At 36.6% G+C, this 16721-nt stretch overlaps 2 protein-coding genes across 6 annotated transcripts; one reads left to right on the top strand and one right to left on the bottom strand.

Moving 5' to 3' along the window:
* Positions 1–759: 759 nt before the first annotated feature.
* Positions 760–6836, bottom strand: LOC112554058 (josephin-1-like). 4 transcript variants are annotated; one of them, XM_025221680.1, is made up of 5 exons: positions 5529–6836; positions 4657–4915; positions 3821–3981; positions 2811–2936; positions 760–1667 (listed from the first exon to the last, which is right to left on the bottom strand). In XM_025221680.1, the coding sequence occupies exons 2-5, from the start codon at positions 4681–4683 to the stop codon at positions 1313–1315; spliced, it is 669 nt and encodes a 222-aa protein (XP_025077465.1). In that variant the 5' UTR covers positions 4684–4915; positions 5529–6836; the 3' UTR covers positions 760–1312. The 4 variants fall into 4 exon arrangements, with proteins under 4 accessions (XP_025077465.1, XP_025077694.1, XP_025077611.1 ...); XM_025221909.1 differs by having other exon boundaries at positions 4742–4915; positions 5529–6833; XM_025221826.1 differs by having other exon boundaries at positions 3821–4103; positions 5529–6832.
* LOC112553864 (GTP-binding protein 1-like) lies at positions 5033–16533 on the top strand. 2 transcript variants are annotated; one of them, XM_025221376.1, is made up of 11 exons: positions 5033–5164; positions 6877–7287; positions 7690–7798; positions 8136–8316; positions 8697–8943; positions 9752–9847; positions 10240–10478; positions 11071–11215; positions 11540–11722; positions 12065–12200; positions 12687–16533. In XM_025221376.1, exons 2-11 carry the CDS (start codon positions 7177–7179, stop codon positions 13190–13192), a joined length of 1953 nt encoding a protein of 650 aa, XP_025077161.1. In that variant the 5' UTR covers positions 5033–5164; positions 6877–7176; the 3' UTR covers positions 13193–16533. The 2 variants fall into 2 exon arrangements, with proteins under 2 accessions (XP_025077161.1, XP_025077226.1); XM_025221441.1 differs by lacking the exon at positions 5033–5164 and adding an exon at positions 5189–5366.
* The last annotated feature ends 188 nt before the right edge of the window (positions 16534–16721 follow it).

Below are 16721 nucleotides of genomic sequence, written 5' to 3'. Positions count from 1 at the left end.
TGCTCAAGACCTGTTGCTCTATGGATTTGTGCAGAGTACAAAGATCATTATATCTCACTACATCCTTTGATCTGAGGGGTGGCTGGCAAAATGAGACTGAAATTAAGCAAATGTAGTGTCTTATGTCTCTCATCTGAAAGTACAGCTAAACCATGCTGTTGTTTGTGGTTAAAATATTAGTTTTGAAATGTGTAAGGAAATGAGAGGATCAATTTTGATGAAAATATTATGCAGTTTATTCTCTCTGGAATATCTGCTGGAAAGACTAATAACTTGTCTCTGTAACAAACAATTTCAATCTGATCATATACATATTCCATGATAGATCCGAAGTTGATGGATGGTAGGAGGCAGGCTTGATTAAAATTCCTGAAGGCAACTTAACTGGGAATATTACAAGCCAAATAATTCCCATAATCTTTCTTTGAATTTTAAGAAAGTAAATATTAACTTTTAATAACTTATATTTTCTCTTTTATGGAGTATTGTTCATAACATAAATAATCTGACATTTTAAAACTGAGCTTGTTCTGAATTTCTTGTTTTGAGATTAACCATTTGTTTGGAGTCAACCAACGCTCACTTTGTATATTCAGTTTAATGTTTCATAATACTTTTTTCAGTAAAATATGTGACTAATCCTTTTGAAAGTACCTCACTGCAAAATAGGAGTTACCTAAATATGGCACACCAGTTTTCTATGGTGAAAGCAGTTAGAAACTCATTTATTATACACAATGAAAACACTATTCAAGTAGATTGTGGCAGAAACTGCCTTGTCAGTGTCATTTTGACTAGCTTTTATGCTGACCACAGATTTTACTCTATTAACTCTTTTCAGTTTGGAGTTCCCTGGTCATCTGTCTTGTAAATGTAGTTATTTGACTGTGTACATAATTTATCATCATAATGGTGGCTCTTGACAAGGGAGGTTTCTACTTTTCAGATATGTAAGTACAATCACATCATCATTACTACTCAAGACCCCTCAATACTCTGTTCATAGAGTATTACATGATCTGGCCTTCCAGTAGGATCCCAGACATAATATTACTGAAGGACTTCTTGAGAACTACACACAACACAATCATTAATCCCCTCTGGCTGCTCCATTTACCATTCTTTTTATCATAATAGTTACGTAGGGTCCATTTTAGGCAAATGAATGCTGCCATTTTAAGAAGCATAAAAAAGATGAAGTAAGTCACAACCTTATCATCACTCACTTTCCTCAAGAACACTGTATGGAGAGGTTCAAACCAGAAGTTTGCATGATTGACATCCAACAACGTATGAGAAAAGATATTTTTCTTCAAACATTGTTCAATTCATCAGACCCATTCATTAAATGATTAGTGTGCTGAGCTAAGGTCAGGCTGTCTCTTCGCCACAAAGCGGCTTCACTGACTCTAGCATCCACGACTAGTAATAACTCTTTATCTCCTTCTCGCAGCTCATGTCGCAAAAAGGTCACTAGATCATCTGGACCACCAATCATTTCAGGACTGTCCAATTTTGAATCAAGGTTGAGAAAGAAGTCCCCTACTTTGCGGATGGCTATCCAGTGCTTGCGATGAAATGGAAGTCGAACAAATCCTAGCCGATAGTCCGTGGGAGTGTTGAGGATAAAACCCATGATATTCTCAACAACGAGAACACCCACATCTCTGCAATAAATATTTATCAACCTCAGTTCAAATCGTGTCTTTAAAGATGAAATACTATCAAATGAAATAAGTACTACTGCAATCACTTACAAGCTAAACTTTCTACAAGATAATGAATAATGCAAGTACCACATACAGTATAATAAAAAACTCATTGTGCAATCCACAGCAACAACATAAGATGCTTTGTACAGGATGACAGCTATAAACATGGCTACCAGTTGATTTGACCACACAAGAGTTGATTCGACCATGATCATGAGTCGATTTGGCCACAGCCATTGTCCATTCGACCACCAAGCAGAAGTTACTCTTTAGTGAAATAACACATTTGTTGCTCATTGAATGTCAACAAAATATTTTTTCTATACAAATTAGTCACATGATATATGTAGGTCAGCCACTACTGTTATCAAATGAAAGTACGCGATGTTAGATGTGACGTGTGAATATCTATATACGAGCAAGAAAACAAAAACAAAACATTCCTTGGTTAATTTAAGCAATAGCAGAACAATTGGCATGGCACAGCTGCACAGCTCATGGCCATGCTTTTTTAAATAAAAGTGTAAAGAGTTAAAAAATAGGATGTTAAAAATCTGATTTAAATTAATTTGGATCTAACCTCCCTTCTCTCTCTCTCTCACACACAAAAGCAAGATTGACGTGCATCAACCAAAGACAAAAAAGGAGTACATTAAAATTCACTTATTTGTGGCCAAATTACATAATAAATGATTTGGTCGAATCAGCCGTAGGCAATGGTTGAACTGACAGAGTTGTGGTCAAATAGACCATGGGCTATTGTCGAATCAACTCATACCAGTTGAATTGACTGATGGAAAAATTAAATTCACTTTCCCCATAAACATAGACACAATTTGTAAAGGACGACAGCTATAAACACAGACACAATATTTGTACAGGATGACAAAAGTAGTGAAATAAATGTGCATATGCTTCACCACTGATCTAAGTGCTCCTTTAGTAAGCCGCACAAAGTATTAGGTGACCATTGTAGCTCTTTTCCAATCTGCTTCCTCACACCATAATAATTACCATAAGAGTATACTTCATGCGAATAACAGCAACAATGAAAGGATTCTCAGTTTAAAAAAAAAATAACACTGACAACAGACTCACTTCCTCTTGTCAAACCAAATTGTTTCATATCCCTTTTTTTGCAATGCGGCCATGATGACATTGACATCATAGTTGCCAAGGCCAAGGATGTTGCGATGTGGGTTAATAAAAGCGTTCGGTGACAGTCTGCAAACAAGATAACGTCAATACTGATTTTATATGTGTTAATCATTCACATTAAAAAGTTTTTAAATGTTGATCAAATAAATACATATATATATCCATAAGAAAAGTACCATGGTGCGATCTGTGTATCCAGTTAAAGCTAATTCTTTATGAAGTAATTCTGCCAGTTCTAAATCAATTTTAAAACGGAGTACTAGTCAGAATAACTTTCCTTTTTACTTTCTACTTTAGTGCATACAGAGACAAATAAATATACTAAAAATTGTATTAAAAAAAAGTTCCTCATGGCTAAAACCACGAACTTGTATCAACGGCCAACTTGCAGACGATTTTGTTTTAGTTAACTACTAGAACAAGGCTGGTGTGTACAAAGCTTCAGGTTTAGTCAAATTCATGCTCTAGTCTCGCCGAGATTAACAGTTGAGAACTTCGCAAGAGACTAAGCTTTGGTCCTGGCAGACATCAGTCCACATATACATATTCGTGCTTAAGCTATGAAACCAGGTGTGATTATAGAGCCATGCAATGTCAGCACATGCATATATATCTATATATGACTACCTGCAAACAAAAGTAATATGGATCTAACACAAGTATTTCCCCACATAAAACAGTGAGACTGTAAGATAAATTTATTCTTTTGCTGCAGTATAAAGGATTGAAAATGCTGTTTTAGTAATCTTTAAGTGATTTCTCTTTTGACCTTTATTGTATGGAACGCAACTATAACTCAATATGCATCCTCATTACTGCTCACTTAAAGTTAGTTCTAGCAATAACATTTTCTTTCGTAAAGCTTTGTGGAAAAGCACAAAGGATTAGATAAGATCCAGATATGAGCAAGAAATATAAGGTGAGGTACATGAACATAAGGAAAAACTCACTTGACGCAGATCTCATCCAAATCTTTCTTAGTGAAGGCAGTGCCAGACTGGAAGAGGTTGTTGAGTGCATGCAGAGCACACAGCTCCTTCATCTGACGCTCATGGTAGACCCCCTCTACAGGGATTGGCTCTCGTGTCTCCATGTGGCTGCAGTGTGTCAGCTGTAACCCCATAACATGTTCCACAAACTATTTGGTTGACTGGTGCCACCTCTGTTGCATACACCAGTCTATGCAGTCACCTATCTGTGTGCTCCACCCTGTTTACATACTATTTCTCTTGCCTACAAACACACATAAAACAGGTCTTATTGACATTTCTCACTATTGTTTACTAGGTCAAACTCCTGATATCATGCTTGTACACTGACAGCTGATAGGCTTAATTAACATATGATCTCAGGTCTCTCGTTGGTTGAAGCCTTGACAACCGAAAGGTACCCATGTACAATCCTGAACAGTTTATCGTGTATTCCGTGTATGGTGATGTTTATAAGTGTGTAGAGAGAAAAGATGATGAGGGTGTGTATCCAGATTTGGGGAAATGCATCTTGCACTGAGCTGTACCCAGCCATTGGTAAAAAAACCCAATTGCAACCTACTAGATTTTTGAGAAGTTCAGCTCATTGGATGTGTAATCATCTGTTATTCCTTCATTTCTTCAGTCCATTTTAAATATAAACAGCTTAACTCGAACATTTCCAAAACGGAGAAAGGGTCCAACGTTAACTTTCACTGCATTCGACAGATTTCTCATAAAACTCATATAGCAAAGATGATTTACTTACTACCTGTATATATATATAAAAATAATAAATAAATCAGAAGAAAACGTACTTCATTATCTGAAGATATTTGGGACATAATAATGCCACGAAAATATCAGCTGGAATTTCAGAAGAAGATTGAGCTGGTTTGGTACCTTCAGTCTTCTGCTGTGTTACATGGTTTGCCCTGGTTGCTGGTACAGTAAAGCCACGAACTAAATATACGTCCGTGGCTTTGCCCATCACTTATCTACCTTCTCCCGGAAGTGAGCGACAAGTCATCTGAGGACACTCGCACTAAATGTCTTTTCAAAGTCTTTGAGAAGTGTCTGTAAAATACGAATGAACAACTTAAGCAAGTTAAATAACAAAACTGACATATGTAACGAGTGAGTGTTTCTTTCTTTATTCTTTCATTTTAAATAAGTTGATAATTTACTTCGAAGCTGCTCCATAAATTTGGGTTCCGCTTTTGGACCTATGACGACACAGCGGCGTAACGACACCAACAAAGTTACTTTTGTCTGTACTTTTGCACTGCTAGGTACTCTGACCGAGTTTCCTACTGATTGCATCAGGTAAAGGATTGAAAACTTGGTATAAATAACGGGGTTCCTGACACCGCTCTGGTCGCGATCGTCTTTATGCACAGCTAAGATTGGAACACCGTCTGGAGGAATGCTTGAATTTACTTGGAAGTTGTTAATACACAGAAATCTAGGAATCACTTAAACTCGCATTTGTGATAAATCGTACAAACGGCAAATATGTGAAAGGCAAGTACGTAATAATTTCAGGCATTTGATTCATATTTAAGCGCAGAAATCTTGCTGCCTGGTTCTTCTGGTGTATTTACGCGGCAACAGCAGACGTAATCTCATTGACACGTTTCTAGTTTACCTTCGCGTAAGCCGCACATTGCGAAGTCATTAAGTCACTTACCTTTGTCTTACTTTCATTAACGAAAGTAATCGTTTACAAATTATTTACAGTTAATATCACCGAGAAGCGTTTAGTCAGAAATAGACCATTTCATATTGTGATTTAAAAAAAAAGAAGTCTCTCGTTTAACAGCTGTCAGATCTACGTCTAAGCTTTTCGTTGTTTACGTCGTATGCGTAGATTTAAATTGTGTCAAGTTAGCTTAATTTCATGTTGACACACCACATTAAAATCAATGTTATCATAGTAAAGCTACAATGTGAATATTATTAGTAGAGAAAATATGATCAAGGTAATTTATCAAAGCTAAGGGGAAGACTTTGAAGGAAGTTGCACCAACATAGTGAAATAGACCGAAAATGGCAGTGCGCACGTAGGATTTATTATTATAGTTAATGGGAAACAGATTTATAAATATGTCAATTAAATCTGATCATTGATTAGTTCAATGGAAGGTCATTTGCTGGAGATGTTTATCAGTCATTTACTAGGGATGTTGTTTATCAGTCATTTACTAGAAATGCTGTTTATCAGTCATTTACTAGAGATAATATTTGATCACTTTTGCTAGCATAAAAATTAGATATAGGGTCTGTTGTGTATAGCCCATTATATAACCAGTTCAAGGAGGTTCATGCTTATTTAATTGGTCTCAGTTCACATTCACTCCATATTGGTGCTGCTTTGTGTATATAATTCTGTTGTTTTATATCTGGAAATAAAAATAAACTAGTGAAACTATTGTGAACAATGCTATGCTGATACTTTTCCCAGGTTTTCAAAACCAGAGGTTGCCTAGTGCTAATAAATCAGAGCAAATTACACATTTCTTAACAAAGGGGTAACATGGAAATAGGATAAAAATTTATTGGGCTTACCTCCCCTACCTAAACCAGAATAACCCCGTTCATCATCTCTCTGCTCACAGAAATGTTAATGCGTGCAGATTTCAAACTTAAACTGTTTACACTCCATATTCATGACCAGGAAGAGATGGTTAAGGTAAAATTTTGCAAAGAGATGCATGAAATGCTACAATTTGCAAACATGCTAGGTCAAAGTACAGCATTTTAAAAGGAACAATAAAGTAAAGTAACAGCTTCATTAAATGATTTGTTTTGAAGATTAATAATGAGACACAACTTACTATTCAAAGTAGTAGCTATAATCAGTCCTTAGAATTTAGCTCTCATCATATTCTTTAAACATAGTTATATATGTTACACATCATTCATGAATAAAATTGTTGATTTGAGTCAGTAATATTCATGCACAGGTGCTTGCATGCACACACATATATTTTTATACCTTTTTCATCCATGTCATTTTTTTGATTCTTGCATTTCAGGCAGCCTTGGCAAATGGAACAGTGGATAAAAATGCTTTTACGAATATCATGGCAGAAATAGGTTTCACTTTGAGTGAATTTATGTCCCACCACAACTTCAACTAGAGGATTACATAAAACCAACCAGTTGCATTTTAAAGCAGTATCTTTTGAAAGAGAAGCTTAATCTTTTCTAGAGCAGTCTAAAATAAATTGCAAAGTAATTGTTTCTAGCCAGAGAGAAAGGGTCCAAATTAAAAGCTTTACTTTTCTTAAAGAAAAAAAACCATTCCCTTACTAGCACCAACAGAGAAAAGCAAAATGGCAGGAATGATGGAGTTTAATGAGCTGGATTCTCCAATGATAGAAAATGGGGGAGGGCTGTTTGGCCCTGATGATGATGATGAAGATGTGGTCAGTCCTATGGGAAAGGTCAGTAGAGTATTATATGTGTTTATGTATGTGTGTGTTTATGTATGTGTGTGTTTATGTAAGAGTATGTATGTAAGAGCATGCATGAATGTTTTACTGCTGCTTAGTTCTGCCTCACATTCATACACATTTACAGTATATGTATCCCTTATTTTTTTTACATCTTTAGAATCCTGTTAGCCACCATAATGTATTGCTCCATATCGTAGGCCATAATATACTGTTCCATCTAAAAGAAGAGTTTATTTTTCTTAACATCTTATTTTTCTTAACATCTTATTTTTCTTGATTGTTTATAAATTCCCAAGATGATTAACTTATTTAGTGAGATGTTTGTTGGGATGATGATTTTCATATAAATCATTTTTAGAAAATATTTATTTGTATTTGCTGTTTTTTTAGATGGTGCTCGTCAGCCCCAGCAGTGAAGAGTTTGAGTTTCTGGTGGAGACTATCAAAACCCGTGTCTTGGATGCACAAGGAGAAACCATCTATGAAATTGGAACAGGAGGTAAAGTGCTCTGTATTTTGCAAATTCAAAATGACCTTCATAGGTCCAAATTGTCTCCCTTTTAGGTAAAGGATTGTACAAAGTAACTGTTCACTCTGTGGTGGGCGTGCAATCAATTTAAATGGTTTAGTGGCCTGGATATAATAACAAATCTGTAAAGTTTAAATTTCTTTATTCAGAGTGCAAAATCTTTAAAATAGTTCAGCTTTTCCACTGAGCTTTTTCACACTAAAAGTGTTTGATAGTGAGAAAGAGTGGGTTTCAAAGTAAAAAATCAGTAAAAGAAAAAAAAAAACAACTTACGTTTTTAATTTGTTTATTTTATTTATTTTTTCAGAGGGTGAGAAGGCTGGCTTAAAACCAGATGACTATCAAGCATCAGTGGCCACCCTGCACAGCATCTCTTCATCTCTTGGTCTGGAGTGTGTATTATTGCGGGAGAGAACAGCCCAAGAAGGTACAGTTGCAGAGTACCTATTGCGGCAAAAGTTGGAACCTCATGATTTTATGGAAGTCAGGTAAACAATATGATTGATATCATACTGTCTGGTATGACACAGTCTGTCAGTTTGTAAAACGTGTCAAACTAGGATATATGCCCTAGCTTGATTGAGTGACTTAGGCATGTGTATATTCTGTCATGATGACATTCTCGTATAAGAAGGCACCGTAAAAGGCTCCTGTAGTAGGACAAGCACTTTCACTTTTTCACTTCAGTGTGTACTTTAGGAAAATAATCAAAAATCATCTCAAAATAGATGAGAAATGAATTCAAAATACTTTGATAATCAAGAAGGTAAAACGTTTTTTAGCATGTGTAAATGTGGTGAAATGTATTTGTGATGAAATTTAACGAGATGACCTTTTCAAAGCAAGTGTTTATTTTTATGTTGTCCAGAGTAGCAGTTGTTGGCAATGTAGATGCAGGAAAGAGCACTCTGCTTGGGGTGCTGACACATGGAGAACTTGACAATGGCCGGGGCTTTGCACGACAGAAGCTGTTCCGACATAAACATGAAATAGAGTCTGGTCGGACAAGCAGTGTTGGCAACGACATCTTGGGATTTGATGCTTGTGGTAACGTGGTGAACAAACCTGATCATGGGCATCTGGACTGGATAAAGATCTGTGAGGATGCTACCAAGGTAGGCAGACATCGGTAGGATAGTGAGACAAGTGGGGAGGGCAAGAGCCAAATTTTCCTTAATAATCCTCCATTTGCATGTGCAGTGTATAATTTTATGTTCTTGCTGTGAGACTGCCATTGCTGTATGGCTTGTGTGTGTGTGAGGGATTGTATATGTTCATGTAGCTTGCATAAATATATGTGTGTGTCTTTTGTGTATTTTTTTATGAGATGTTTGGTTTAGGGGGAGGCGTGTATCAGGATTATAAATTGCATTGGGCCTTATTGGGTGTCGAATAATATAAAAGTACTTATTTTTATTATTATATTTAGAAAAGTGTGTATAGGATTTCCCCAGGTTAAGAATGAAGTAGGTACAAGAAGACAAATCTAAAACTTTTTTTGCATGAGCATTCAAGACATGTCAGTAAAATAAGAAAGGGTAAGGTAAATAGGCTATCTGACAGTTAAGAAGTTTCCGTTGTTTTGAGCAACTGCATCATTGGTCGCAGGCATTGAGCTGTCTCCCCTCTGTCAGACTGAAAGGTCTGCTTTTGTTTTTTTGCGTTTCAGAACATGTCTGGTACTTTCAGTGATGCTGCAGATTTTTTTCTGTTTTTAAACTTTCTCATGATAATAATTATGATTTTGAAAAACACCAGAGTTGATTTATTTTCTGGATCAAGTTTTTATGTGTTATATATTGCTAGTTGAAGACTAATTATTGCCTTTGAGAAGAACAACTGCTCTTGAAACCATGTGGCTTCTTGGATGTATTTTTCGTGAAAAGATTTAGTATGTTATGAAGTATTTATCTTTGGTGTCAGGTGGTCACTTTCATTGACTTGGCCGGCCATGAACGGTACTTGAAAACCACTGTCTTTGGCATGACAGGCCATGCCCCAGACTTTGCTATGCTAATGGTGAGAATTGTCTATGTTTAACATATTTGGTCTTTTACATATTTCAGCTGCTGTTATTTATGAGATGTGTCTGATAGCCTATGGATCTAAAACAAGATCAGATAACTAAAAATAAACCTTTTGTTTATGTTGCCTGCAAGTACTCTTGTGTTCTATAGTTTCTTTGATGCCATGATGTTTACTCTCCTAGATATGGTCTAATCATTTTATTTTGCTTAAGTTTGTTAAGAAGTTTTTATCTGGAAGTACTTCCGGGAAATTAAAAATCTTTCAGCTGCAGTAATAAAGCTTATTTGAAATCAATGATCTCTCTTTTCATAGATTTGTGCAAATGCTGAGTGTGTATGATGTAATTTGGCGTCACTAATGCTACCATTACTTTTCATTTTCAGATTGGTGCCAATGCTGGTGTCATTGGTATGACGAAAGAACACCTTGGTTTGGCATTGGCCTTGAATGTTCCTGTTTTTGTAGTTGTAACAAAAGTTGACATGTGTCCACCTAATGTCATGGCTGAGACACTCAAGCTCCTAACACGTATACTCAAGTCCCCTGGTTGTCGAAAAATTCCAGTTATTGTGCAGAACAAGGATGATGTCATCTGCTCTGCCACAAACTTTACCTCTGAAAGGTTAGTAGTTGACAAATATTTATCATCATCACAAGAGCATATATTGCCAAATTTTTATTGTTCATTACTTTTAAAAAAAAAATACAATAGTTCAATTTCACATAACTTTAGTTTACTGTGTATTTGTGGGATAAAAGGTTTCAGTAGAGAAATTTATTGCAGTCCATTGTCTAGGTTTCTAGCCTACAAACTTTTTCTTTATGTCTGGGAGGTGTCTTATTTCAGATATTTGTGTAGAATGTATATTGAAAACTGCTATAGTATCTGCTAGTTTGCAGTTTGCTGCTAAAAGTTACCAAAGAATTCTCAATATTTTGAGTATTCAGAGACTGACAACATTCCAATATTGTGTGCTCACACATATTGCCAGTGCTTTAGTCCTTCAGTGGCATTGTGTGTTGTTGGAGTTTCTCTATAATATTCTAGCTGCTTAAACACTGTGACTTCAGTGGATGTCTTGTTGTTCAAGTGTTCATGTAATGGTGCTGCATGTCTCAGAGTTTATCTTTCTCTTATTCCAAACATCCAGGATGAATTACCTGCAGAGTATATTCCGTTCGTCAAGTATTCATATAGGTGCTGTGTTTTGCAGGATGTGTCCCGTGTTCCAGGTGTCGAATGTAACAGGGGAAAATCTGGATCTCCTAAAAATGTTCCTGAATCTCTTGTCTACTCGAGTCAAGTGTGATATTTCCAAACCTGCTGAATTTCAGATTGATGATACATTCTCAGTGCCTGTGAGTCTCAAACATCATGCTGACTCTGGTCAGAATGAAATACTGCTTTCATCTGAACATTTTTTTGCATCATTGAATGTTGATACAAACAAGGAAACTAAAAATCATGCAATTTGTGATAGTACATATTATGGAAACAGATTCTAGCCTAAGTAATCCATATGTAGGATTGTGTATGACATTAACAAATTAAATTTAAGTTGCATGCTTATTATTTTGCATTTCAACTCATTAGGGTCAAAGTAGTATTTTGTATCAATAGTTCTGTGCTACTACAATTGCTGAGTATCCTAACCTTCAGCAACAGTAATTCTGTTTGCCTAGGGTGTGGGAACAGTGGTGTCAGGCACACTGCTGCAAGGCTTCATCAGACTTAATGACACACTTCTCCTGGGGCCAGATGCCCTTGGCCAGTTTCAGTCTATTGTCATTAAATCCATCCACCGAAAGCGAATGCCTGTCAAGGAGGTCCGTGGAGGACAGACAGCATCATTTGCCCTCAAAAAGGTACAAGTGAGGTCACTTACATTTAAAACAAAACTGTTTTAGCAGACCTGTGAGTACAAATGATAACATTAAATGAAAAAAAAAGTGTAGACTAAGAGAATGTCTAAACCATCCAAGCTAATTGAATATCTACGTAAATGTTGAGATCGAAACTTGGAAGAGGGTGACATAATAAGTCTGTACATGAATAATGTACTTGATTTCTTAGATTATGATATAATGGCAAAGAAGCAGAAGAAAAGAGTAGTTACAGCATGGTGCTGAACAAGGTGTGCATTTCTGCATTTCTGTCTAAAACAGTTGTCACAAACAAAGTTGTGTATGCATTTCTGTTAAATGTAGATCAAGAGGTCCACAATACGAAAAGGTATGGTGATGGTCTCACCCCGACTAGAACCAAAGGCATGCTGGGAGTTTGAGGGTGAGATTTTAGTACTGCACCACCCTACCACCATCAGTGTACGCTATCAGGCAATGGGTGAGTAGGCTGACAGTAGCAGTACTTGTGCATAGTTGTGTTCATTAACCTCACATTCTGTCAGTATGTGACAGTATTTGTACATTGTGTGCATCAGTATGTTGCACTGTCTCATTCTTCTTCACTCTCTCTTTTTCTCTAGAATTACCTTACTGAGGTCTTTGTTTTGCTGATAGTGAGCTCATAGTTGTCTTAGCTGAGAGAATCTGTTTCTTGTTTTCTTTATCTCACTTTTGTTCACCTGTTTTTGTTTTGATTATTATGGTAATAAAGAAAGCTAACCATATCAAAACATGCTTTGAGGAAGTGTAAAAGGAACTGTATAAAGTTTGAATCGGAAGACTGACTAGGAAAGATATGAAGTTTAAAGTATTCAGTTCTTTTGCCTGTCCTTTTATCTTTCTGTGTAAACATGTCCCAGAGTTATTTTCAAAGAACTGTGAATGTTGTGTTTTAAAAAGCTTTCCATGTTATTTATGTCCCCAGTGCATGTGGGCAGCGTGCGGCAAACAGCTACCATCCTTCAGATGACAGAACCACATTTGCGCACTGGTGACAAAGCCATGGTTCGATTCCGCTTTATCAAGAACCCTGAGTATCTCAAAATGGGCATGCGTCTAGTGTTTCGGGAAGGTCGCACAAAAGCAGTTGGCACAATAACCAACTTGTTCCCTCATGTCAGTGCCGTGGCTCAGAACACGCGGCAGCAGCGTGCCACAAAAAAGGCACAGCAGGAAACAAAGCATCCTCTTAATCCTCAGAATGAGCCACAGAAACCGAGCAAGCGCAACCGACGTTCTCAGAAATCTGCTAGTGACTATGATGCCTACAAGGAAAATGTGCTGCAGCCAGTGAGCATGCCCAACGGTACCACTCCTTCCACTGTGGCCCCACCCCAGCCTCCAACGTCTTTGAACATCTCACATTCATTTTCTGCAGGTGCCCCCCCAGGCAGCAGCATCACACCACCCACCTCCTCCAGCAAATCCTAAGCAAGAGGCAGCATGAAGCAGCATCAAACATGACATTTCCTCTCTGTTGTGTTGGGGTTGCCATGGGTGTATTTGAAGTGCTGACTGTAATTCAAGGTCTTGCCTTGTATGGAAATGGATGGTAAGGGAAGCCCTTCTCTTTGGCTGCTTTTGTGGTTGCCTTTTGGAAGACGAAAAACTAAAACAACAAAATAAAAAGTTCTTTTAAGGAAATTATTCATACTTGGAAAAAAAAGGATAGAGGTGAAAGTTTTCAAAAGGAGAATCTTTATTAAAATGATTACCAAAAAATCACTAATACATTTGTGCACTAAAGAGTTGCAATTGGTCACATAAAGCTTCTTGGACTGAATCATGCAGGAAAAGATTATTGTGTGTGAAGATTTTAGACTTTGAATTTGTTTTTATATTTTAAATACGGCTTTTGAATTCTAATGTTCCCCTACCTTGTAGCAGCAGTCATTTTGACTTCAAATCCTTAACTGTTCAAGCAGCTGACCATCTGAGGTAGCAAAAATTGTTAACTGTTCAAGCAGCTGTTTGGAGGGGTTTTTTTTAGGCAGCAGCAAATGGCTAGATTTTAGCATGGTTTTCAAAATAATTTAATTGTTTATCATTTAAAAATACAACAGATGAAATGCTTAATGCCATTAAAAACAGCAAGGGGTGGTTAATGTTGGTTGTCCAAACAAATCAGGGGTTTCAATTTCAGACAACTCATCTATTTATTTTGTGTAGTGTTTGAGAAAACTTAGAAAACTCTATTTTCTCATGGCTGGAAATGAATATTTATTAAAGACCAAATAAATTTCTTCTTTTCTGTGGTTTGTAGGTGTTGTAAATCACAGACGGTGGATAAAAAGATTATGCATTGATGCATTTATGGTTTGCTTGTAAAATATTTTCTTGGACTTAACGGTGATCACCTTGGATTTGTTATTTGGAACAAGTACATATCAGTTATCAACTTAGCTCCTCATTCTGCTATTATTCTAAGGAGGTTTTTTGTGGTTGTACAAAACATTATGCAGCTTTATGCTTGCAAATGAGTAAATGGCCTACTTCAAGGCTTTAGAGTGGAAGAGGTGAATCCTAGCATGCTGACCAATAGTTGACCTAAAGCCTTAAAGTCTGTAATGCCAGTTCTTGGTTTGGCTCTTGGTTTTGCCCATGTGATAATAAAACAAACAGCGTGTATTTTGCTGCTTCACACTGGAGTCCTGACACCATGCTTGATGCGCAATTGCCGTATATAATGTTGTCACAGTTTTCTTTGGGCTTGTTAAAATTTTTCTCTTTAGGGAATCAAGATCTGACACCAGTAAAATGTAAACATTGGAACAAAAAGTCCATATACACTTTTTATACAAACCTTAGAGTTGAAAAGGAACTTGCTTTCATACCTTCTTACACTGGATGTAGAGAGAGTTGGACGTTTGAGATGTTTCTTTAAAACTTCAGTGTTGTGGGGTGTTTGTACCTTTCCTTTGGAATTCCTTTTTTTTTTTTTGTAAAAGTCTGGCAGACAGACAGCATCACTAGCAGTGCTGTCACCGAGCTTGCATCACAGCTGTTTACACATCAGACTACACATCCGCAGACTACGTAAAATATCCATTATATGTAGGGCCATGTCATTGCCAAGATAGAAAACAAACAATGACAAAAGAGGTAAGGACATCATAAACATGTGGTGTGCCAGATGTAATCTTTTGCAAAACCTTCACACTTATTGTTCATTCATAATGATAATGGGTTTTAAATGAAGGATCAAATTAAACAGTGTCTTTCCCCAGCTTTTCTTATCTTCCTGAAAAGTTAGCGATTCTGTAGGTTTTTTAAGGCAATTCCTGCCATAAAATCAAACTTGGAAAATGATCTTTAAATTCTGGTATGTGTATGAGACTTATATCACTTGGGATATCATTTGTGCTTTTGCCATGTTATTTGGATACCTCTCCAATTCCTCGTGAGCAGTGTTACATAGAACCAATCCATTTTTAACTGCTGTACCTCTTGGTAAGCTGTATTGAGTGAAGTCACAAAGTTGGTGTTACTGTTCAGCTTATGGCAGATAAAACCAACCACTAACTTGTTTTGGAGATGAAGTAGCTGTTCTGGAATTATTATCTGCAAGTTGTGGTTTCTCACCCTTCCACAGCAGCTTGTCAACAATACAAAGTCTTGCATGATGCAAAGACAGCTCTGTTTGAGGGGGAAGACTAGTCAAAAATAGAAAAAAAAAAAAAGGAAGCATCATCTTGCTTTCCATTTATATTGAGGATAATATCAGTCATTGATCATTTAGTCCAGTTGATAACAATGATTTTCACTGGAAACAATAGATTATGATGAGAGACATTTTTGTAATACCACAGCATGTTTTCCTAGTTACTATACTGAGGCCGCGTGTGATTTGGCCATGTGCAGGGTATGATGACTGTAAGATCGCTCTAAGTTCCCTACTTATGCCCTGTGTTATTGATTATGGTGAATTGTAAAAATTGATCACTTGTTTCTTTTTAATTCTTTATGGGAGGTTTATGCTTTTCTGTAATCATTTTTATTACAACTTTTGGGGGTTGTCTTTTGAGATTTGTGTGGTGTGTTTGCTGATGTCAGTTATAATAGCATAACAAGAAATTCACTATAAGAGTTGAGAAAGTAATGTTTTGATATGTTCTGAAAGTCAATATGGCAGCATAAATTTGATTATTTTGAGTGTTTCTGTTTCTGTAGTTGTCAGATTTTTGTTTTTAATTGTGAGCCGAAGACAATTAGACCTTATTGTAAGAAAATTTTGGGGTGGGGGTGCATGTACTGATTTATGCCCGTTGTTTTTCAGGATCCTGATTCAAAGCTTATTAGTTTTTTCCCCCAACATATTTAACAGCAAGAGACCATTATGTTAGTCTTCAAGAAGCTGTTTTTTTTATGCATGTAGCATGTTCACCCTATATTTTAAGTACCACATGCCTGCAGAGTTTGGTTTACCTGTTATTGTGATTTAGTCATCCGGTTTGACAACAAAAGGATCTTGACTGTTCAGTTTTGTCAGTTTAATGGAAACTGGTTTAAATTATGTGTAAGGAAAATAGTAGAAGACTGGCAGTGGTGTGGTGTGGATGTGTATAGGCTTATGTTTGAATAAACTGTTTTCGGTCATTGACTGTATTCAGGATCATAAGTTGGAGAGGGATGATGCAAACTTACCTAACAACAAAGGGTTAGCTACTTATTTTATAAGTACTTGAAATGACACTGTCTGAGTACTCTTGCATGTCCCATTCATCTCTACACATTCAAATGATTAAAGAATAAAAATAGTCTTATGTCCATGCTGTATATGGGTTAGAGTTAGGTGTGCATAAAATAATTGCATGTCTGTGTGCCTGAGTGCACAAGCACATGTAAGAGAGAGAAAAACAAAATAGTGAACCAATATCCTACACTTACATACTTATTAGACCTCCAGTAGCCTTCCCTAGTGATGTAGGACATGCTATTCCTGACTGCATTCCTTCACTAG

Source organism: Pomacea canaliculata, linkage group LG1, assembly GCF_003073045.1.
Source record: "Pomacea canaliculata isolate SZHN2017 linkage group LG1, ASM307304v1, whole genome shotgun sequence".
Classification (NCBI taxonomy): domain Eukaryota; kingdom Metazoa; phylum Mollusca; class Gastropoda; order Architaenioglossa; family Ampullariidae; genus Pomacea; species Pomacea canaliculata.
This window is presented reverse-complemented; position numbering and strand designations above follow the sequence as displayed.

Coding starts and splice junctions, on each gene's coding strand:
- LOC112553864 (XM_025221376.1), top strand. CDS start 7,177: ATGGCAGGAATGATGGAGTTTAATGAGCTGGATTCTCCAATGATAGAA. Junction 8,317..8,696: donor CATGATTTTATGGAAGTCAG/GTAAACAATATG, acceptor TATGTTGTCCAG/AGTAGCAGTTGTTGGCAATG. Junction 11,216..11,539: donor ATGATACATTCTCAGTGCCT/GTGAGTCTCAAA, acceptor CTGTTTGCCTAG/GGTGTGGGAACAGTGGTGTC.
- LOC112554058 (XM_025221680.1), bottom strand. CDS start 4,683: ATGTCCCAAATATCTTCAGATAATGAA. Junction 2,937..3,820: donor TTGGATGAGATCTGCGTCAA/GTGAGTTTTTCC, acceptor TCTTGTTTGCAG/ACTGTCACCGAACGCTTTTA. Junction 1,668..2,810: donor ATTTGGTTTGACAAGAGGAA/GTGAGTCTGTTG, acceptor TATTTATTGCAG/AGATGTGGGTGTTCTCGTTG.